This window comes from Salvelinus fontinalis, chromosome 36, assembly GCF_029448725.1.
Source record: "Salvelinus fontinalis isolate EN_2023a chromosome 36, ASM2944872v1, whole genome shotgun sequence".
NCBI classification, from domain to species: domain Eukaryota; kingdom Metazoa; phylum Chordata; class Actinopteri; order Salmoniformes; family Salmonidae; genus Salvelinus; species Salvelinus fontinalis.
In genome coordinates this window covers 10,640,555-10,664,418 of record NC_074700.1, presented here as the reverse complement: position 1 = coordinate 10,664,418, position 23,864 = coordinate 10,640,555, and the positions used below count along the sequence as shown (strand labels likewise).

At 44.1% G+C, this 23,864-nt stretch overlaps 1 protein-coding gene across 50 annotated transcripts in view; it reads right to left on the bottom strand.

Moving 5' to 3' along the window:
- Window positions 1-23,864, bottom strand: part of LOC129835195 (receptor-type tyrosine-protein phosphatase delta-like) — a 678,254-nt gene that overhangs the window by 40,060 nt on the left and 614,330 nt on the right. For 17 of the 50 annotated variants that reach the window (XM_055900635.1, XM_055900637.1, XM_055900636.1 and 14 more), the window contains 7 exons: window positions 23,394-23,603; window positions 18,773-18,933; window positions 16,198-16,212; window positions 15,485-15,538; window positions 14,185-14,297; window positions 11,558-11,599; window positions 10,879-10,976 (listed from right to left, as the gene is read on the bottom strand). In XM_055900635.1, coding sequence (XP_055756610.1) covers window positions 10,879-10,976; window positions 11,558-11,599; window positions 14,185-14,297; window positions 15,485-15,538; window positions 16,198-16,212; window positions 18,773-18,933; window positions 23,394-23,603 — 693 coding nt within the window. The remainder of the gene's footprint in view (window positions 1-10,878; window positions 10,977-11,557; window positions 11,600-14,184; window positions 14,298-15,484; window positions 15,539-16,197; window positions 16,213-18,772; window positions 18,934-23,393; window positions 23,604-23,864) is intronic. The other 33 variants (XM_055900662.1, XM_055900666.1, XM_055900664.1 and 30 more) reach the window with 8 other exon arrangements.

Here is a 23,864-nt window from a genome sequence, read left to right as displayed (position 1 = left end):
GACCAGGCCCAAATCCCTGACACTCGAAGAAGGAAAAAGTGGCGTTATAGAGGCCGGCGTGTGGGATACCTGACGAGACTACGTCAGCTAGTGGATAAACCACCTCTACCGTCCGTTATATTGGCGAACGTGCAATCACTGGAAAATAAACTGGACGAGCTCTGTTAGAGACTAGCCTATCAACGTGATCTGAATAACTGTAATATCCGTTATTTCTCCAAGTTGTGGCTGAACAAGGACAAGGAAAATTTTAATCTAGCTGTTTTTTTCTATACATTGGCAAGACAGAACGGCAGCGTTGGGCAAACTCGGGGGGTGGTGTGTGTCTCTTTGTTTTCAACAGCTGGTGCGCTGTGAGGAAGTCTCGAGGTTCTGCTCGCCTGAGTTAGAATACCTCATGATAAGCTGTAGACCACCATATTTAACAAGAGAGTTCTCATCTATATTATTTGTACCTGTCTACTTACCACCACAAACCAATGCTGGCACTAAGACCACACTCAATGAGTTGTATAGGGCCATAAGCAAACAAGAAAATGCTCACCCAGAGGTGGCGCTCCTAGTGGCCGGTGATTTTACTGCAGGAAAACTAAAATCCTGATTACTTAATTTCTACCAGCATGTCAACTGATGCTAAGCTACAGGACTGTTTCGCTAGCACAGACTGGAATATCCACAGAAGATGCAATCTCTATTGCACTCCATACTGCCCTTTCCCATCTGGACAAAAGGAACACTTATCTGAGAATGCCGTTAATTGACTACAGCTTAGCGTTCAACACCATTGTGCCCTCCAAGCTCATCACTTAAAAAAAAATATATATATTTCACCTTTATTTAACCAGGTAGGCAAGTTGAGAACAAGTTCTCATTTACAATTGCGACCTGGCCAAGATAAAGCAAAGCAGTTCGACACATACAACACAGAGTTACACATGGAGTAAAACAAACATACAGTCAATAATACAGTAGAAAAATAAGTCTATATACAATGTGAGCAAATGAGGTGAGATTAGGGAGATAAAGGCAAAAAAAGCCATGGTGGCGAAGTAAGTACAATATAGCAAGTAAAACACTGGAATGGTAGATTTGCAGTGGAAGAATGTGCAAAGTAGAGATAGAAATAATGGGCTGCAAAGGAGCAAAATAAATAAATAAATATAGTAGGGGGAGAGGTAGTTGTTTGGGCTAAATTATAGATGGGCTATGTACAGGTCCAGTAATCTGTGAGCTGCTCTGACAGTTGGTGCTTAAAGCTAGTGAGTGAGATAAGTGTTTCCAGTTTCAGAGATTTTTGTAGTTCATTCCAGTCATTGGCAGCAGAGAACTATAAGGAGAGGCGGCCAAAGGAAGAATTGGTTTTGGGGGTGACCAGAGATATACACCTGCTGGAGCGCGTGCTACAGGTGGGTGCTGCTATGGTGACCAGCGAGCTGAGATAAGGGGGGACTTTACCTAGCAGGGTCTTGTAGATGACCTGGAGCCAGTAGGTTTGGCGACGAGTATGAAGCGAGGGCCAGCCAACGAGAGCATACAGGTCGCAGGTGTGGGTAGTATATGGGGCTTTGGTGACAAAACGGATGGCACTGTGATAGACTGCATCCAATTTATTGGGTAGGGTACTGGAGGCTATTTTGTAAATGACATGCCGCAGTCGAGGATCGGTAGGATGGTCAGTTTTACGAGGGTATGTTTGGCAGCATGAGTGAAGGATGCTTTGTTGCGAAATAGGAAGCCAATTCTAGATTTAACTTTGGATTGGAGATGTTTGATGTGAGTCTGGAAGGAGAGTTTACAGTCTAACCAGACACCTAGGTATTTGTAGTTGTTCACATATTCTAAGTCAGAACCGTCCAGAGTAGTGATGTTGGACGGGCGGGTTTGTGCAGGCAGCGATCGGTTGAAGAGCATGCATTTAGTTTTACTTGTATTTAAGAGCAATTGGAGGCCACGGAAAGAGAGTTGTATGGCATTGAAGCTCGTCTGGAGGGTTGTTAACACAGTGTCCAAAGAAGGGCCAGAAGTATACAGAATGGTGCCGCCTGCGTAGAGGTGGATCAGAGACTCACCAGCAGCAAGAGCGACATCATTGATGTATACAGAGAAGAGAGTCGGTCCAAGAATGGAACCCTGTGGCACCCCCATAGAGTCTGCCAGAGGCCTGGACAACAGGTCCTCCGATTTGACACACTGAACTCTATCAGAGAAGTAGTTGGTGAACAAGGTGAGGCAATCATTTGAGAAACCAAGGCTATCGAGTCTGCCAATGAGGATGTGGTGATTGACAGAGTCGAAAGCCTTGGCCAGGTCAATGAATACGGCTGCAGAGTATTGTTTCTTATCGATGGCGGTTAGGATATCGTTTAGGACCTTGAGCGTGGCTGAGGTGCACCCATGACCAGCTCTGAAACCAGATTGCATAGTGGAGAAGGTATGGTGGGATTCGAAATGGTCAGTAATCTGTTTGTTGACTTGGCTTTCAAAGACCTTAGAAAGGCAGGGTAGGATAGATATAGGTCTGTAGCAGTTTGGGTCAAGAGTGTCCCCCCCCTTTGAAGAGGGGGATGACTGCAGCTGCTTTCCAATCTTTGGGAATCTCAGACGACACTAAGTTAAGGACCCTGGGACTGAACACCTCCCTCTGCAACTGGATCCTGGACTTCCTGACGGGCCGCCCCCAGGTGGTGAGGGTAGGCAACAACACATCTCCCATGCTGACCCTCAACATGGGGACCCCTCAGGGGTGCGTGCTTAGTCCCCTCCTGTACTCCCTGTTCACCCATGACTGAGTAGCTGTGCACGACTTGACTAGCTGCATTGTCGCTTGGTATGGCTGCTTGGCATCCGACCATAAGGCGCTACAGAGGGCAGTGCATATGATCCAGTACATCACTGGGGCCGAGCTCCCCGTCATACAGGTCCTCTATACCAGGCGGTGTCAGAGGAAAGCCCTAAAAGTTGTCAAATACTCCAGCTACCCAAGCAGTAACAGAGTGCCAAGTCTGGGACCAAAATGCTCCTGAAAAGTTTCTACCCTCAAGCCATAAGACTGCTGAATAGTTATTCAAATGGCTACACTGACCTGCACAGGCTCTTTGCACACTCACTGGACTCTACCCACACACAAATGCACATGCACGTGCACGCACACGCACACGCCCACACACACACACACACACACACACACACACACACACACACACACACACACACACACACACACACACACACACACACACACACACACACACACACACACACACACACACACACTCACAAATGGACACACATGTGCTGCTGCTACTCTGTTGATTATCTATCCTGATTGCCTAGTCACTTTTACCCATACCTACATGTCCATATTACCTTAATTACCTCGTACCCCTGCATATTAACTCGGTATTAATCTTCCTATATTGTTTTTTTCTGTTATTATGTTACCATTTTCATTTATCTTTTTAGCGAATTTTCATACTTTTTAACTGCATTGTTGGAAAGGGCTCGTAAGTAAGCACTTCACAGTAAAGTCTACACCTCTTGTATTCGGCGCATGAGTAATACAATTCAATTAAATTTGATTTGAGGTTAGTGATTCCTTTTAGGAAGTGTGGAGGAAGGATGCATTGTAAGAGTATTGAAACCGAACAAGGCTCTAGAGTTTACAACCAAACGCTTTCTCCCTCCTTGTTTAAAGATGAAATGATCATGTTTGTTTATACATGAGGCGGTTAGAGTCTTGGATAAAATCTCCCTGTATAATCTCGAGACGAATGACTGAAAAAGGGAAATTGACTTTTTGGACAGTTAACCTTTGATTTATGTCTGATTTCTCTTTGGCTTGGGGATGAGATACACACTTTAAGGGTTAAGAGCATGTGAACTTTGACCAAATCTCAGTTGTGCGACATACATTATCTGCAGAAACACAGACCAGAATGCAGTGTGAGTCAGTCAGAACAAAGCTAAGCTGCCGCATTTTTAACAAAATATGTTGAAACAGTCGGTCGCAACATAACAAACATAACAAAGACCTTTCGCTCTGAAAATTACTTTCCATTCCTTGTGAAAATACCAGCCTTGGAATTAAAATTCAATGTACAGAAGGTGCAATAACGGTTGGGGCAGCTTGGCAGCCAGCCACATTTTGAGCTCATGGTTTGGAGCTGTGGTGGCACAGCCCACAGAGAGAGGGAGAGAAGGAATGAGGGAGACAGAGAGAGAGTTGGAGACAGAGAGAGAGGTGGAAAGCGAGAGAGAGAAAGAGATTGACTGCAGTTCCATCACACACAATGCCCCTGAAAGGATCCCGGCGCTCTAGCACAATTCTGCAGCTTCACCAACATACAGTTGAACGCAAGTTCATCTATTTAGATTTACTCCCATTGTGTTTTGCACAGAATCTATCTAGCAATAGCGAGTGGCGGTAGGAATACAGGGGATTTATTGGGCTTTAAAAAGGTATTTATAGACACATTTGTGGAGTGACTGCCGAGAGCAATGACTGTGAGGGGAGGGAAAAAATTGTAACTTTACGTTTGGCCCCTGCCACTCTGCTAGAATCAATCGAACCCAGTAGGTTTCATCGTCTGATGAAATCACAGAAATAGGATTATGTCTTTGAACGCCACAAACCAAAGACTAGGGGTGTTGCGGTGACCGTATTACCACCCCACCGGCAGTCATGAGTCATGACCGCAGTCAAATTCCACGTGACCATTGAGTCACGGTAAGGAGTCACGGCAACCTTTATTGAACTAGGCAAGTCAGTTAAGAACAAATTCATATTTACAATGACGGCATACCCCTGCCAAACCCTAACCCGGACGACGCAGGGCCAATTGTGCATTCACAAAAACAATCAAGCGCTATGAAACTGGCTCACATGAGGACCGCCACAGGAAAGGAAGACCCAGAGTTACCTCTGCTGCAGAGGAAAAGTTCATTAGAGTTAACAGCACCTCAGATTGCAGCCCAAATGAATGCTTCACAGACTTCAAGTAACAGACACATCTCAACATCAACTGTTCAGAGGAGACTGCGAGAATCAGGCCTTCATGGTCGAATTGCTGCAAAGAAATGACTACTAAAAGACACACTACTAAAGGGCTATTTGACCAAGAAGGAGAGTGATGGAATGCTGCATCCGATGACGTGGCCTCCACAATCACCCGACCTCAACCCAATTAAGATGGTTTGGGATGAGTTGGACCGCAGAGTGATGGAAAAGCAGCCAACAAATGCTCAGCTTATGTGGGAACTCCTTCAAGACTGTTGGAAAAGCATTCCAGTTGAAGCTGGTTGAGAGAATGCCAAGAGTGTACAAAGCTGTCATCAAGGCTTAAGGGTGGCTACGTTGAAGAATCTCAAATATAAAATATATTTTGATTTGTCTAAGACTTTTTGGATATTACATGATTCCATTTGTGTTATTTCATAGTTTTTATGTATTTGCTATTATTCTACAATGTAGAAAATAGTAAAAAAAAATTAATAAAAAAAATTAAACCAAACTTGAATGAGTAGGTGTGTCCCAACTTTTGACTGGAACTGTATATAAGATCCCACAGTTGACAATGCATGTCAGAGCAAAAACCAAGCCATGGGGTCGAACTAATTTCCCATAGAACTCAGAGACAGGATTATGTCGAGGCACAGATTTGGGGAAGGGTACCAAAAAAGTTCTGCAGCATTGAAGGTCCCCAAGAACACAGTGGCCTCCATCATTCTTAAATGGAAGAAGTTTGGAACAACCTAGACTCTTCCTAGAGTTAGCTGCACGGCCAAACTGAGCAATCGGGGGAGAAGGGCCTTAGTCAGGGAGGTGACCAAGAACCTGATGATCACTGACAGAGCTCCAGAGGTCCTCTGTGGAGATTGGAGAACCTTCCAGAAGGACAACCATCTCTGCAGAACTCCACCAATCAGGCCTTTATGGTAGATTGGCCAGATGGAAGCCACTCCTCAGTAAAAGGCACATGACAGCCCGCTTGGATTTTGCCAAAAGGCACCTAAAGACTCTCAGACCATGAGAAACAAGATTCTATGGTGAGAAACAAGATTCTATTCGATGAAACCAAGATTGAACTCTTTGGTCTGAATGCCAAGCGTCACGTCTGGAAGTAACCTGGCACCATCCCTACGGTGAAGCATGGTGGTTGCAGCATCATGTTGTCAGGGTGCTTTTCAGCAGAAGGGGCTGGGAGACTAGTCAGGATTGAGGAAAATTTGAAAGGAGAAAAGCACAGATAGATCCCTGATGAAAACCTGCCCAAGAGCGCTCAGGAATGGCTTCGGGACAAGTCTCTGCATGTCTTTGAGTGGTCCAGCCAGGGCCCGGACTTGAACACCTGAAAATAGCTGTGCAGTAACACTCCCCATCCAACCTGACAGAGCTTGAAAGGATCTGCAGAGAAAAATGAGAGAAACTCCCCAAATACAGATGTACCAAGCTTGTAGCGTCATACCCAAGAAGACTCAAGGCTGTAATTGCTGCCAAAGATGATTCAACAAAGTACTGAGTCAAGGGTCTGAATACTTACAGTTGAAGTCGGAAGTTTACATACACTTAGGTTGGAGTCATTAAAACTCCTTTTTCAACCACTCCACACATTTCTAGTTAACAAACTATAGTTTTGGCAAGTTGGTTAGGACATCTACTTTGTGCATGAAGTAATTCTTCCAACAATTGTTTACAGAAAAATTATTTCACTTATAATTCACTGTATCACAATTCCAGTGGGTCAGAAGGTTACATACACTAAGTTGACTGTGCCTTTCAACAGCTTGGAAAATTCCAGAAAGTGATGTCAAGGCTTTATAAGCTTCTGATAGGCTAATTGACATAATTGGAGTCAATTGGAGGTGTACCTGTGGATGTATTTCAAGGCCTACCTTCAAACTCAGTGCCTCCTTGCTTGACATCATGGGAAAATCAAAAAAAAATTGTAGACCTCCACAAGTCTGGTTCATCCTTGGAAGCAACTTATAAATGCCTGAAGTTACCACATTCATCTGTACAAACAATAGTACGCAAGTATAAACACCATGGGACCACGCAGCCATCATACCGCTCAGGAAGGAGACGAGTTCTGTCTCCTAGGGATGAACGTACTTTGGTGCGAAAAGTGCAAATCAATCCAGAAAAACAGCAAAGGACCTTGTGAAGATGCTGGAGGAAACGGGTACAAAAGTATCTATATCCACAGTAAAACGAGTCCTATATTGACATAACCTGATAGGCCGCTCAGCAAGGAAGAAGCCACTGCTCCAAAACTGCCATAAAAAAGAGCCAGACTACGGTTTGCAACTGCACATGGGGATAACGATCGTACTTTTTGGAGAAATGTCCTCTGGTCAAAAATAGAACTGTTTGGCCATAATGACCAACATTATGTTTGGAGGAAAAAGGGAGATGCTTGCAAGCCGAAAAACACCATCCCAACAGTGAAGCATGGTGGTGGCAGCATCATGTTGTGGGGTACTTTGCTGCAGGAGGGACTGGTGCACTTCACAAAATAGATGGCATCATGAGGATGGAAAATGATGTGGATATATTGACGCAACACCTCAAGACATCAGTCAGGAAGTTAAAGCTTGGTCGCAAATGGGTCTTCCAAATGGACAATGACCCCAAGCATACTTCCAAAGTTGTGCCAAAATGTCTTAAGGACAACAAAGTCAAGTTATTGGAGTGGCCATCACAAAGCCCTGACTTCAATCTATAGAAAATGTGTGGGCAGAACTGAAAAAGCTTGTGCGAGCAAGGAGGCCGGAGGAGGATTCAGGAGGAATGGGCCACAATTCACCCAACTTATTGTGGGACGCTTGTGGAAGGCCACCCGAAACGTTTGACCCAAGTTAAACAATTTAAAGGCAATGCTACCAAATACTAATTGAGTGTATGTAAACTTCTGACCCACTGGGAATGTGATGAAAGAAATAAAAGCTGAAATAAATCATTCTCTCTACTATTATTCTGACATTTCACATTCTCAAAATAAAGTGGTGATCCTAACTGACCTAAGACAGGGAATCTTTACAAGGATTAAATGTCAGAAATTGTAAAGGTATTTGGCTAAGGTATACCGTATGTAAACTTCCTACTTCAACTGTAAATGTGATATTTCTATTTAAACATTTTTATAAATTAGCAAACATTTCTAAAAACCTATTTTCGCTGTGTCATTATGAGGTATTATGTGTAGATTGATGAAGGGAAAAAAGAGATGTAATTAATTTTAGAATTAGGCTGTAACCTAACAAAATTTGGAAAAAGTCACGGGGTCTGAACACTTTCCTAATGCACTGTATTATGATTACTGTATGGACTGGTTACCTTATGGTTGCCTTATGCTATGCTACAATCTTTCTATCCACGAGTCTGGGAGATAACGTATAGGCCTAGGCGATGCTGTTGGTTCATTGATTGTGCTTATAGAGTTAGCCTACAATTATGGTGAATTTGTATTTGATTTTTAATAGCCAGGTGAAAGCTCTGATCCCTTATTGATGTCACCATTTAAATCCTCTTCAATCAGTGTAGATGAAGGGGAGGATACAGGTCAAAGAAGGATTTTTAAGCTTTGAGACAATTGAGACATGGACTGTGTATGCGTGCCATTCAGATGAAGAATTGTCAAGACAAAATATTTAAGTGCCTTTGAATGGGGTATGGTAGTAAGTGCCAGGCACAATGGTTTGAGTGTGTCAAAAACTGCAAAGCTGCTGGGTTTTTCATACTCAATATTTTCCCGTGTGTATCAAGAATGTTCCACCACCCAAAGGACCTCCAGCCAACTTGACACAACTGTGGGAAGCATTGGTGTCAACATGGGCCAGCATCCCTGTGGAACGCTTTCGGGCACATTGTAGAGTCTATGCCCTGATGAATTGAGGCTGTTCTGAGGGCAAAAGGGGGTGCAACTCAATATTAGAAAGGTGTTCTTAATATTTTGTACACTGAGTGTATATTAAATTGATTTATTAGACTTCTTTAAATGTAGGGGCCTAGACGTTCCAAAGTCTTGCATCAGTGGCATGTAAGTGTGATGGTGTGGAGATGCTAAACATGTTTATGTTAATTAACGTTCAATTACTGGCAGTCATTTGCATGACAATAACCGGCTGACAAAATTCTATGATTGCGGCAGTCCTACCAAAGACTGCTTCTTCTTCCCTTCTTCTTCGCCGGTCAGATGAGACTTTGGCGAATCCTGGCCGATGAGTCGTGTCACCTTGTCTGCGAGCAACTAAGATTATGTTGTGTTTGCGAGAAACTGACCTTTTCCGAGCGGCGTCCATATTAAATAGGAAAATTATTGCCGTTCAAAGATACGGCGGCGCGGAGACGACAAGCCTTTCAATCAAGCCCGCTATGACTGGATAAATGTTTCATTTTCACTTTGCTTTGGGCAGATTGGAATGATTGTGAGATTTGGGTTCCCCGGGTGTGACCGGTGAACAGGTTCTCCACAGGAAGCCATCTTTGTGTTTTTTCCCTGAATGCCAGCCGCCATGTGAGGACTGGCTTTCCTGAACGGCAGGTTGGCAGGGCTGTGACACTTTTGTAATGACTGGATTAAAGGGTTCCGGGAAAATAACATTACATGGCGAGACATGGGGCTTAAATAAACTCCCTGACACATTACACAATGAGTGACACAATGAGTTTAGAGGGCATCCAGCCTCTCTCAAGCACATGAGCCTACACTGTTGGGGTAGCATACGCTAAAAAGCATGTAGATTAATGGAATAATTTCAATGTTTTTACATACAATGTACCAGGGGTGAACAACTCAGTCCAAACCGGGACACTCAGTGATGTTTTCACTGTGACCATGAAGCATAATCAAAAGTTGAAAGTCTTTAGAAACATCCTAAAGATTGATTCTATACATCATTTGACATGTTTCTACGGACTGTAATGGAACTTTTTGACTTTCGTCTGGACCTAGTGATCTGTGCCTCATGAATTTGGATTACTGGGCTAAACGCGCAAACAAAAACGAGGTATTTGGACATAAATGAGGGACTTTATTGAACAAATCAAACATTTATTGTCGACCTGGGATTCCTGGGACTGCATTCTGATGAATATAATCAAAGGTAAGTGAATATTTATAATGCTATTTCTGACTTTGTTGACTCCACAACATGGCGGATATCTGTATGGCTCGTTTTGTTGTCAGTGCGCTGTACTCAGATTATTGCATGGTGTGCTTTTTCGGTAAAGATTTTTTGAAATCTGACACAGCAGTTGCATTAAGGAGAAGTTTAAAGTTCCATGCATAACAGTTGTATCTTTTATCAACGTAACGCGCCAATGTAAACTGAGATATTTTGGATATAAATATGAACTTTATCGAACAAAACGTACATGTATTGTGTAACATGAAGTCCTATGAGTGTCATCTGATGAAGATAATCAAAGGTTAGTGATTAATTTTATCTCTATTTCTGCTTTTTGTGACTCCTCTCTTTGGCTGGAAAAATGGCTGTGTTTTTATGTGACTAGGTGCAGACCTAACATAATCGTTTGGTGTGCTTTCGTTGTAAAGCCTTTTTGAAATCGGAGACTGTGGTGGTTTGACAACAAGTTTATCTTTAAAATGGTGTAAAATACTTCTATGTTTGAGGAATTTTAATTATGAGATTTCTGTTGTTTGAATTTGGCGCCCTGCACTTTCACTGGCTTGTTGTCAAATCGATCCCGTTAACGGGATCTTAGCCCGTCTCAGCCATAAGAGGTTTTAATATACCAACCTTTTGTTCTGAATGATAGATGGCATTTTAATTAATCGAAATCATGAATCCTTCTCCGATAACACCTCCAATCTGACCCTAATATGCAAACAGATAAGAAACAAGCCTCATGTTTACCTCATATTCCTGCGAAAACTTTAGGTTGTCGTTGGCTTTCAAGCGCTCCAGATGATCAGCTAGGTCCAGGATGGGGATCGGTGGGTGGCTGGCCATGCCTGTCAATCAAACAGACGAGAGGTCAGTCTCCAGGGGAGAGAGGTCGATACCACGGTTACAACTAGTGAATCATTATAAAAGCAGCATGTGTGTAACAGGGGGATGGAGAAGTGGATCGTTGTTAGGCAATTTTTTCACTCAAAGCAGTGGCATGCTCATAGGAAGATATGGACAGGAAAGGAAGTCAATGAGAAGTCATCGAACAGACTTCACTTCCTGTAACACTTCCTACTGTGAGAGAAGAATGTTATTCACACCGAAGCGGCCGGTGGGAGTTAGCATGACGGAAGACATACTCACAAACAAACAAACAAACCAAACCACAAACAAACAAATCACGAAGTTAGGCCAAGATGTTGTCTGCTTTGAGTGATGACATGTTACTAGGGGGTGTAATTTCTTAACTCCGCCTCCTGCGATGGATGACATGGCAATAAGTAACGTGTGGATTAGATAGGGGTGAGATTAACTACAAGTTTACGTAGAAAGGAGGAGGAGAGGGGGATGAAGGGAAAAAAACGGAACAAAACAAAAGAGAGAAAGAAAGAATGTGGTGAATGCATAAACAAGACCAACTAACTTGACAAATGGAGGTTACTGGGGTAACCGGAGTCACCTGAACCTGCGGAGGAAATGGCGGTATAAATAAAAAGTCTTAGACGATCGTAGAAATGTGATGAATCTTTTGTTTTAGGGGTAGAAACCGTTTGGGAAGGTGACTGACGGAAACTAGAATTATACACTGTATCATCTAAATGTCACATAGATCTGTTAGTAACGCACACATTGACATGCTAGAAGCTAGCCTACGCCACCATGTGTAAATCGGTGGAAAGGACATGAAAACACTCAACAAAACAGAGCCGGGAAACAATTCAGAGACATTGAAGAACTGAGTCAAGCGATCGCACAATCCTATCATAATGAGATCCATTCTGACCATCAGATATCCTACAAAGTCTGCAGGCAGGAAGTTTCACCTTGCATAAAAAAAATTTGGTGGACTTTACTTTGACAAGGTAGAACTGACATTATAAATAGTGTTAGCACACAGGCTACCAATGTATTCTGTATAAGTTGCTTGTGGCGAAGGTATGTGAGAGAACAGAGAAGAGAGCAGAGAAGGGGGGTTGTGTGGGGTTGACCGAAGTCACTATGTATGTCCAGGCTTAAACATAGCTTCCGAAACGTTGACTAAGGACACCTTTCGGCCACCGGGTGGGGGGGTTTGTGACGACGGCGCCACACAAAGTGCTGTCACCCAGTCCCAGATAGCAGAGGTTTCATAATAGCCGGAACACAGTGACATTTTTCCCACTCTTCCGCCTGAGACAAGTGTCTGCAAGGGCAAGTCAGTGGTCTTTTCATCTACACTGATAACACAAGTGGGCATTAGCTAATGGAAAAAGCGAAAAAGCGGGGCCTCTTTTCTCCCGCACTCACTCGCTCTATTTCTCCAAGAGGGTGTTTCTATCGGCCCCTACCACTCAAGACCCATTTTCAGCCGCCGGTTGACAATGGAACTACCACTTGCCGCGTGGCGCCATGCACACATCAAGCATCCTCAAGATGGAAATACGCATTGAGGAGCAGCGAGGTGAGAGCGAGGAAAAGGGGGAGGGGGCGAGGGAGGGAGGGAGGGAAGAGAAACAATCTAATGTAGCACCAATCAGCATTGGAGAAGAAGTTCTAAAAGAGGGAGACAAAGATGTTTGGATCGCTCGAGCAAGTCGAGAGCCACTTTTAGAGGCTCTTTGGAAAATGAGAATGGTGTGCGTGGCTAATCAAGATGGCTGTAGAGGATTCCGGAAATAGGGAAAGTATGGTGGTTTAGATCCCTCTGAGGTCCCCTTCTCAAAGTGAAAACTGAGAGGGGAAAAAACGCCCCCTTTGCCAAGTTTGACATTTCCAGTAATGAATATAACGTCATTGAGAGTAGGGGTTTCATAAATATGCATAATCTTTCAAAAAAAATCTGCCTGCGGCTGGGATATTTTATTCCCTTTTCATACGAGCTGACCTGAAAAATGTGGCTTTGATATTACATTATTGGCAGTCCCCGAACACCTGTCCCACTACTCTCGCTGCCAGAAGAACTCCAGTACCAAGTTGAGCGTGTCTCTTCACTCAAAAAAATTGAAAATGCATTGGCTATCCAAGGGACAAATGGACTGTGACAGCCATCTTTTCCCCCTCGGCAACAAAAAGGAGTCACATAACCAGACAGCTCAGGCATAAACGCTGTTCACCTCTGTTCACCTCGAAGGTCAAAAGGGAGGGGACATTTGTGTTCACAACTTGTCACTGGCCCACTCTCCACCGTCCACTGCCTCATGTACAGGATGTAACATGGCACTGTGACACTGTCATAGTTTCAGCTACCTGTGACTTCCAACATGCTACACTGTCACTTTGAGACTAGTGTTAGCTTGGCAAAGGCTGCAACGACCTACAGATGTAGGATCTTAATTTGATCACTCTTTTGTTGCTGAGAATTTTCCTTCACAGCAGTAAACGTGTAATGTATACAATGTTAAAAAAGATTTCCACTTTAAAATGTCAGTATTGATTTGCCATAATGAAAAATGTATCAACCCCACATAATAATTCACATTTGCTGTTGCTACAGGATCATTTTCATGCTATAGCAAACTGTCTCAAATAAATATCCTACATCTGTAGGTGACCCGTGAAGACAAGGATGATGGTAACTGCCATGAAAGTATTAGCCTTGCACTGCTGTCTTCAGCACCTCTCTTTGCTCTCTCTCTCTATCTCCTGGGAGGAGTTAATCAGTTTTGACCCTGTGTATCTTTTCCCCACCACCTGTCCATTTTCCATCATGTCCGGCCACACTTTGAACAATGACCTCCCCTGAATGTTGTAGTCATGGGAACTCCGTGAGAAGTGTTGGTTTAGCATTTAGGTGTTGACTTTTAAAGAGGTCACGCATGAGCAAGCACATCGCAGAGAGGAGACATTCACACATTTTCCCAATGATAACAAACCAGATTTGATATATTACATTAATTCTGCTGCTTCACTTACTAAGTCAGGTGAAGATAAGTAACTACAGCCATCTAAATATAAAGCCATCTTAATTTGACTAAGATGTCCGTAATTTCTTAAATCATTGAGTGATTATGGATCTAGGAAGCTTTGCAGTGGTTTGTGTGATTTATGATTGCTATCACAAAATTCCCTTACCAGGCGTTTGGAAGTTCATGCGTCGGAGCTCCACAGGGTCGGTGGGGTTATGAGATGGAATCTCCTTACTGTTGGGCAGACTTCCTTTTCTAGCTTCGGATTCTGCCCTTTTCCTGTGGGGATAAAACATTTAAAACATGAATACTTAAAAAAAAAATGTTTTGTGTTCTATCGTTTTTTGGGGTGCATTTTCATCCCTTTTGAAGATATTTCCCTAAATGAAATGACACTAATAAAATATATACATTTTCCATATACAATGTCTTGATGAATTACATCTGATGGGTTCCAGCATAGTTTGCGTCCTCCTTTAATCCGCCAGATTGTGTTATGTTTTGTATACATGGGGATGAATGCTACTCTTAGTGGACATATATCTTAATGTTCATACAAGTTGATCAGATTCACATTTCAAGAAGCATGAAGTTAAAGCCCGGTAAAGAACATTCGTGCATCTTTAATTCATTCCGATAATGGGAATGCAGTCTAATAAATTCCATATCATGCTTATGAGAGGATAGAGAGGTGCCATAAATACACTCAATCTCTGAGATTAACCTACATGGCATTGGGAGATTTCATCAATTAAATATAATCCATCTACTTCGGGGATATAATACTTTTGACCACTTATTTATATAACTGTGCAGTCTCTGACAAAGAGCTTTGCCAAAGAGATCTGCCCAAAGACTCAATACGGTGACATTCGATCTGTCTAACGAGAGGTGTACAGAGTACAAGGGGGACTAGCACTATACTAGAAGTGACCTTTCAAAATAGTTTATCATCATTTGACCTCTGACCTCCAACCTCTCTTCATTAGGGTTAAGTAAAATCACTAACCTGTGACCTTTGCATTATATGGGAAGCAATGAGGCTTGTGTAAATAGCCTGGGGGGGGGGGGGGGGGGTGTCAATGGTGTAATGGTCCAAAACAACAACAAAGGATGAAATGGGTCGTGTGAGGTCATCGTTGCATGCGTCTGAAAACACGTAGATGGGACCATACAGAATGAGTCATATGATTTGCTACATTTGGTGGAGAATGCAGGCATGAAAAGAAAAGGCTGAAAATGATAGCATGGGTACATCTGAACAGATATCTAAACACATACAATAGTCTATGTATGACATTTTAAGAGTACGGCAAAGTGTACCTACAATTTAATAGCCATCTAGCAATGCAAGGGCTCATTTGGTAAAAACACAGGGTTAATCAAATTGAAAGCTGAATAAAAAATGGAATGAAATGATTTGGGAGTAAGAAAGCTGGGCAAACGCTGTTAAAGTGTTACAGTACCGGTACAGTATAGTGCTTTCCCGGCCAGTGAGTACATTTGGCTGTGATGTAATGCTGTTGAAGAAATATATCTATTTGTGATATATTATTGGCATTCAATGTTCATGCCAACTAGCATTTTGAGAATTAAGGAGAAAGTGAGGGGGAGCAGTCTTGGCATTGTAATGCATGTTGGTTCTGTTCAAGGCATGCAAGTCAGTTGTTTCTTGCGTACAGGCGGTGAGACATTGAATTCAGTAGAAATCTAAGAAATAAGGATTTCTAGGGGTTGTGTTTATCAAGAAATTGACCCTTTGTATTGAGACAGACAGGACATTTAGACATGTTTGGTCAATGGAACATTGAAATGGTGATATGGGTTTTCGTCAAATTTGAAATAATATGACTATTTTTTATGTAATGTAGGGTGAGAGTAATGGAAGAATGGAAAGCACACATACATTTTTTGAAAATGAACTGTCCTGGCTGATCAAATATATGATGTCGATTCAAATACTATCAATTGGAACGTAGGTCAGAATTCAATCAATGCAAACAGCTGACTTTTAAAAGTGCTTTGGAATTGCACAGCAGTGGGGGAACTCACTTTCTGCAATGATTGAACTCTGCCCAACAAGCTAGAGGGTGGGAAATGTCTGCAAAGGGATCAAAAAAAGGGTTGAGGTGGGGATAGTTGTGGTATTGTCAGCCATATCACATCCTTTCACCCTTACCTGTCTGGTTTGCTGCTCCATTCGTAAGCAAGGAAAAGAAAGAATGACAGGATGTTAGCTGGCACGACAACTATGACGACTTAATAATCCTGACAACAGTATCACGCCCCATGGCCGAAGTTGAACTACGACGCTTATATTTTATACTGTAATGCGCTATTTCCTGTTTAAGAAGAATAAACATGTGTCTAACTACAAAAAGACAACTGAGCGACAACAATCGCATCTCAACGTTGGTTGGCATGCGATATTAGTGTCCCTTCACTACCGACACAACGCTCAATTATGCCACTTTGGGTACTTTTAAAATCATATAATCTCATCCCTGGTGCAATCCAAAGATGTATTATTTATTTAGTAGTTTCAGGTGATTGTTTGTCACTCGAGCATGGAAGGGCTCTTGTGTATCTGTTTACTGTATATCCTAAAGAATAACTACATCAAGGAAACAACACAGGACAATTGTGATAATACTGAATACTGATTATACAAAATAATGTGCTTGCATAGAGTTTCTAAGAAAATACATTAAAAAAAGATTAGATAATCAAATTGGAGCTTAACGTTGTAACAAAAGCCACTTATGTTCGTTGTGATCTATAATGGGGTCTGGGACATGGGGAACCTTGACTTTCAGCTCAGATGAACATAAACCATTTTGTGACCTGTATCCAAGTGTGCATGTAGGTGTGCATCTTGCTGTGACTGATTTATACAGTTAATCAGCAATGCTGTGGGGCTATTATTTCATCCCTTCCCCCTGCCGCAACACACACAGCAACATGAACATGTTGTCCTTTGCTCCTCACACAGGGCACCAATTATATTACATACACATGTATCTTAACAAGTGAAGCATTTCCTGGTTATGTTCCAGAAAGTCCCGACACGCTGGTGACATTGACTCAAAAAACAAGCTGGTGACATTGACTTAGTAAACACATTGACTTGGTAAACACGCTGGTGACATTGACTTGGTAAACACGGTGGTGACATTGACTTAGTAAACACGCTGGTGACATTGACTTAGTAAAGACAGTGGTGACATTGACTTCGTAAACACAGTGGTGACATTGACTTGGTAAACACGCTGGTGACATTGACTTAGTAAACACATTGACTTAGTAAACACGATGGTGACATTGACTTAGTAAAGACAGTGGTGACATTGACTTAGTAAAGACAGTGGTGACATTAACTTAGCAAACACGGTGGTGACATTGACTTTGTAAACACGGTGGTGACATTGACTTAGTAAACTCGCTGGTGACATTGACTTAGTAAACACGCTGGTGACATTGACTTGGTAAATGTTGTGTAAATCTTTCCAGGCGCAAACAGAAACCAGAGGACCCCTCTACGTTGATTCCATACCTGACAGTTAGTTATCAAATCAAATCAAATTTTATTGGTCACATATACATGGTTAGCAGATGTTATTGCGAGTGTAGTGAATTGCTTGTGCTTCTAGTTCCAAAATTGCAGCAATATCTAACAAGTAATCTAACAATTCCACAACAACTACCCAAAACACACAAATCTAACTAAAGGTATGGAATAAGAATATATACATATAAATATATGGATGAGCAATGACCGAGCGGCATAGGCAAGATGCAATAGATGGTATAAAATACAGTATATACATATTGGATGAGTAATGCAAGATATGTAAACATGCTTAAAGTGGCATTATTAAAGTGTCTAGTGATCCATTTATTTAAGTGGCCAACGATTTGAAGTCTGTATGTAGGCAGCAGCCTCTCTAAGCTCTACTCGGGTGCCCCTGGCATTGAACGACCAAAACAGTCAACATGGAAGGACAATCAAATTGTCACCTACGCCTAGAGTAAGTAAATAGCCATAGGACACAATGATGTTTGAATGCCTTCCGATTATAGTGACATATTTAACAAATACCTATGCATTCAGGGGGACTTATGTTCTCGATTGGCGTTGAGTGAAAAACATATCTATTGATAGACTGTCTATAAGCCCAGGCTTCACTTCTCTCAAGGCTGATTCTCCCAGTAATGCGTTAATACACTTTACAGTGCCATTCAATGTGGATGCTATGGAGACTGCTTCACTTGGCCCAAAGCAGCATTCAATCAAGGTGAAAAATATAAGAGGGAGAAGCTAGGATCGAGAGAAATGTGTCCCTGTTAAAGCACCAGGTCAACCGGGGGTCACAAAACAGGCCGGGAGCTTGGCTCTCTTGTGTATGTGTGCGGTTCTAAAGCAGCATGCACTGCCACACAGCAGATACTCTGAGCGCTACCCCTCTACGCTTGACTGATGGACGGTGGCGGCGAACGGTCAGCTTACGCTGGAGGTTCAGACAAAGAGCTGCTATGATTTCTTCTGTGTATGTGTGACTGTGTGTGTGATTGAGTGTGTCTGTCTGATAGGTAGACTGTTTCTGTGACAGTGTATTTGAATGTGCTTCGTTTGACTATGATGATGCAAGTCTCTCTCTCTCTCTCTCTCTCTCTCTCTCTCTCCATCTCTCTCTCTCTCTCTCTCTCTCTCTCTCTCTCTCTCTCTCGTGTGCTTCACTTTCTTTAGTCCTTACCTCTTGTACAGGAGGATGGCGATGACGATGCAGATGATGAAGACCACAGCGAGCACTGGGCCCACCACCCAGATAAGTCCCTCCTCCTCGTCAATGATTGGCTGGGGGTCAAGGTCAGCTGACACGACAGGGTCGGAGTAGGGGCTGGTGGCATACATGGTCTGGGAAGGAGAGGAAGGGGAGTTGTATTAGTCATCGCTGTGTTATTTTATTGAGGTTCTCAGGCTACACTTTACATAAACTACTAGTGGAATAACTTATTTAATAACCACGCAATAGGCTAGTTCTACTTGGATGAGCTCCTACTGCTCTCTCCTCGTCTGCCCACGTGTTCCCATGTGTTCTCGCACACCCCGAGAGCTTCTGGTCAGCGGGGTGGTGGCACTGGGATCCTCATCTCTCCCAAGTGGACATTCTCTCTTTCTCCCCTGACCCATCTGTCTATCGCCTCCTTTGAATTCCATGCTGTCACAGTTACCAGCCCTTTCAAGCTTAACATCCTTATCATTTATCGCCCTCCAGGTTCCCTTGGAGAGTTCATCAATGAGCTTGACGCCCTGATAAGTTCCTTTCCTGAGGATGGCTCACCTCTCACAGTTCTGGGTGACTTTAACCTCCCCATGTCTACCTTTGACTCATTCCTCTCTGCCTCCTTCTTTCCACTCCTCTCCTCTTTTGACCTCACCCCCTCACCTTCCCCCCCTACTCACAAGGCAGGCAATACGCTTGACCTCATCTTTACTAGATGCTGTTCTTCCACTAATCTCATTGCAACTCCCCTCCAAGTCTCCGACCACTACCTTGTATCCTTTTCCCTCTCGCTCTCATCCAACACTTCCCACACTGCCCCTACTCGGATGGTATCGCGCCGTCCCAACCTTCGCTCTCTCTCCCCCGCTACTCTCTCCTCTTCCATCCTATCATCTCTTCCCTCTGCTCAAACCTTCTCCAACCTATCTCCTGATTCTGCCTCCTCAACCCTCCTCTCCTCCCTTTCTGCATCCTTTGACTCTCTATGTCCCCTATCCTCCAGGCCGGCTCGGTCCTCCCCTCCTGCTCCGTGGCTCGACGACTCATTGCGAGCTCACAGAACAGGGCTCCGGGCAGCCGAGCGGAAATGGAGGAAAACTCGCCTCCCTGCGGACCTGGCATCCTTTCACTCCCTCCTCTCTACATTCTCCTCTTCTGTCTCTGCTGCTAAAGCCAATTTCTACCACTCTAAATTCCAAGCATCTGCCTCTAACCCTAGGAAGCTCTTTGCCACCTTCTCCTCCCTCCTGAATCCTCCTCCCCCTCCTCCCCCCTCCTCCCTCTCTGCTGATGACTTCGTCAACCATTTTGAAAAGAAGGTCGACGACATCCGATCCTCGTTTGCTAAGTCAAACGACACCGCTGGTTCTGCTCACACTGCCCTACCCTGTGCTTTGACCTCTTTCTCCCCTCTCTCTCCAGATGAAATCTCGCGTCTTGTGACGGCCGGCCGCCCAACAACCTGCCCGCTTGACCCTATACCCTCCTCTCTTCTCCAGACCATTTCCGGAGACCTTCTCCCTTACCTCATCTCGCTCATCAACTCATCCTTGACCGCTGGCTACGTCCCTTCCGTCTTCAAGAGAGCGAGAGTTGCACCCCTTCTGAAAAAACCTACACTCGATCCCTCCGATGTCAACAACTACAGACCAGTATCCCTTCTTTCTTTTCTCTCCAAAACTCTTGAACGTGCCGTCCTTGGCCAGCTCTCCTGCTATCTCTCTCAGAATGACCTTCTTGATCCAAATCAGTCAGGTTTCAAGACTAGTCATTCAACTGAGACTGCTCTTCTCTGTGTCACGGAGGCGCTCCGCACTGCTAAAGCTAACTCTCTCTCCTCTGCTCTCATCCTTCTAGACCTATCGGCTGCCTTTGATACTGTGAACCATCAGATCCTCCTCTCCACCCTCTCCGAGCTGGGCATCTCCGGCGCGGCCCACGCTTGGATTGCGTCCTACCTGACAGGTCGCTCCTACCAGGTGGCGTGGCGAGAATCTGTCTCCGCACCACGTGCTCTCACCACTGGTGTCCCCCAGGGCTCTGTTCTAGGCCCTCTCCTATTCTCGCTATACACCAAGTCACTTGGCTCTGTCATATCCTCACATGGTCTCTCCTATCATTGCTATGCAGACGACACACAATTAATCTTCTCCTTTCCCCCCTCTGATAACCAGGTGGTGAATCGCATCTCTGCATGTCTGGCAGACATATCAGTGTGGATGACGGATCACCACCTCAAGCTGAACCTCGGCAAGACGGAGCTGCTCTTCCTCCCGGGGAAGGACTGCCCGTTCCATGATCTCGCCATCACGGTTGACAACTCCATTGTGTCCTCCTCCCAGAGTGCTAAGAACCTTGGCGTGATCCTGGACAACACCCTGTCGTTCTCAACTAACATCAAGGCGGTGACCCGTTCCTGTAGGTTCATGCTCTACAACATTCGCAGAGTACGACCCTGCCTCACGCAGGAAGCGGCGCAGGTCCTAATCCAGGCACTTGTCATCTCCCGTCTGGATTACTGCAACTCGCTGTTGGCTGGGCTCCCTGCCTGTGCCATTAAACCCCTACAACTCATCCAGAACGCCGCAGCCCGTCTAGTGTTCAACTTTCCCAAGTTCTCTCACGTCACCCCGCTCCTCCGCTCTCTCCACTGGCTTCCAGTTGAAGCTCGCATCCGCTACAAGATCATGGTGCTTGCCTATGGAGCTGTGAGGGGAACGGCACCTCCGTACCTTCAGGCTCTGATCAGGCCCTACACCCAAACAAGGGCACTGCGTTCATCCACCTCTGGCCTGCTCGCCTCCCTACCTCTGAGGAAGTACAGTTCCCGCTCAGCCCAGTCAAAACTGTTCGCTGCTCTGGCACCCCAATGGTGGAACAAACTCCCTCACGACGCCAGGTCAGCGGAGTCAATCACCACCTTCCGGAGACAACTGAAACCCCACCTCTTTAAGGAATACCTAGGATAGGATAAAGTAATCCTTCTAACCCCCCCCCCCCCCTTAAAAGAGTTAGATGCACTATTGTAAAGTGGTTGTTCCACTGGATATCATAAGGTGAATGCACCAATTTGTAAGTCGCTCTGGATAAGAGCGTCTGCTAAATGACTTAAATGTAATGTAAATGTAAATGTAAATGTAAATGTAATTCTACATGCAGGTAGTGTAGAGTAGAGAAGGGGAAATTGTTTTATCACCACAATGTAGTTAGGTATCCAGGCAACAATAGGAAATATTTTTGGCTGACTCTAATGCCACTATTTCACTGCCTCCCATGACTTTGAAAACATATTCTGTGGTCCCAGTTCAGACTCTGTTCCTAGGTTCCTGAAGTGATATCTTATTCCTGACTGTGTAGCTTTGTAGAAAAACAACATGCACTCTCTCACATATCTATCAACCCTCACAGCTGAGCTCCAATCAATAGACCTCAGCCCTTCTGTGAGGCCACCGCAAGTTCAAAAGTGTCCAGGTTTCAACTTTTCCTCTTCAAGTACATGTATATTCGGTCAGTCTGACTTTCACAAAGACATCAGGACAACCTGTATGTGCAGAGTAGGCTAAGATTTGCCCATTCAAATGTATTGTGTCAATGCAAATGTACAAATTCAACTATCCAAATGATATGGGCACGTTCGTAATATCCGTAACATCTCTCATTTGTGATTGAGAACATTTACACCGTTCTGAGCGGAACGAGATAAAGACTGGGGGCTTTGGGGCAAAGAAAAAGCCAATCAGTGCTGTGGTGGGCAAATTAAAGATTTCCCCCCATTTTGTCCGCTCGCCCACCAGCCATTATCATCCTCCTAGATCTGCAGTCAAGACTGGAGGAGTCCAAGACAGACTCCCTTAAAACCTCACAGGTCATCAAATCCATCATTCTGATGCATTTAGCCAGCTAATCATGCCCCTTTCTCCTTTGATCCACACTCTCCTTCTCGTCTCTCTCCTTCTCGTCTCTCTCGTCTCTCTCGTCTCTCTCGTCTCTCTCGTCTCTCTCGTCTCTCTCGTCTCTCTCGTCTCTCTCGTCTCTCTCGTCTCTCTCGTCTCTCTCGTCTCTCTCTCTCTCTCTCTCTCTCTCTCTCTCTCTCTCTCTCTCTCTCTCTCTCTCTCTCTCTCTCTCTCTCTCTCTCTCTCTCTCTCTCACACACACACACACACACACACACACACACACACACACACACACCCTAGCTGCAGTGGAGGAGATAATGGCGTCCACACGTAGGTGTGCAATTAAAGAGGAGTCCCGTTATCAAGTTATTCCTGGGGAATTTCCCCCATATTTTCCCCTATTTCCCCCTGTTCTTGTACTTTTTCAGGGATCAGGGCTCAAACGGACTTGACGTAACACATCCAGCCAAGGGACGTGCCCCCTGCCAAGACGCAATTGATTTCGGTCTTTGACGTTTAATATGCAACTTTAACCATGAGGGAAAATGAAAAGGAAATCGACAGAGGGACGACTGTTGCGCCTGTCTGAACTAATTCCTTTATGGAGTGGGGTGTCTAAGAGAAGAGAAGGAAACAAAGGATGAGAGAGAGAGAGAGGTTTTCTAAGAAAAAAGCATAAAAAGGGATATACTTACATTTTCAGAGATCTCGAGGACAGCAAGCACAAAGAAGATGTACTCTTGGCCGTTGGCGAGCTGCTTGTTTTCAAAGTCCCCATAGATCTTGGTGTCTCCCAGAGTGAACTCGGTAGGAAGGTCTTTGAAGTAGGCAGCGATGTAGGCTTTGGGCTCAGCTTGCCTCCGGAAGCGAAGGCCTCGGCTTGTTCGGTTAATCTCTTTGAGCAGCTAAAAATGAAAAGAGTTGAGACGATGTAGCTAGACAGTCGATAAAAATTTTGTTTTGCAGTCATACACACATGGAAACAAACACACACACACACACACACACACACACACACAAATCTGTGTTACATCCCTTCTGATTACAAAAGCTCAAACTACTGATTGCAACGGAAGAGGAAATATTCCCATTTGGATTTCATTTGTTTTATGCTGCAAGGATTTCAAGATGTGTGGATTTTCATAAATGAGTTTCTATAATAACCG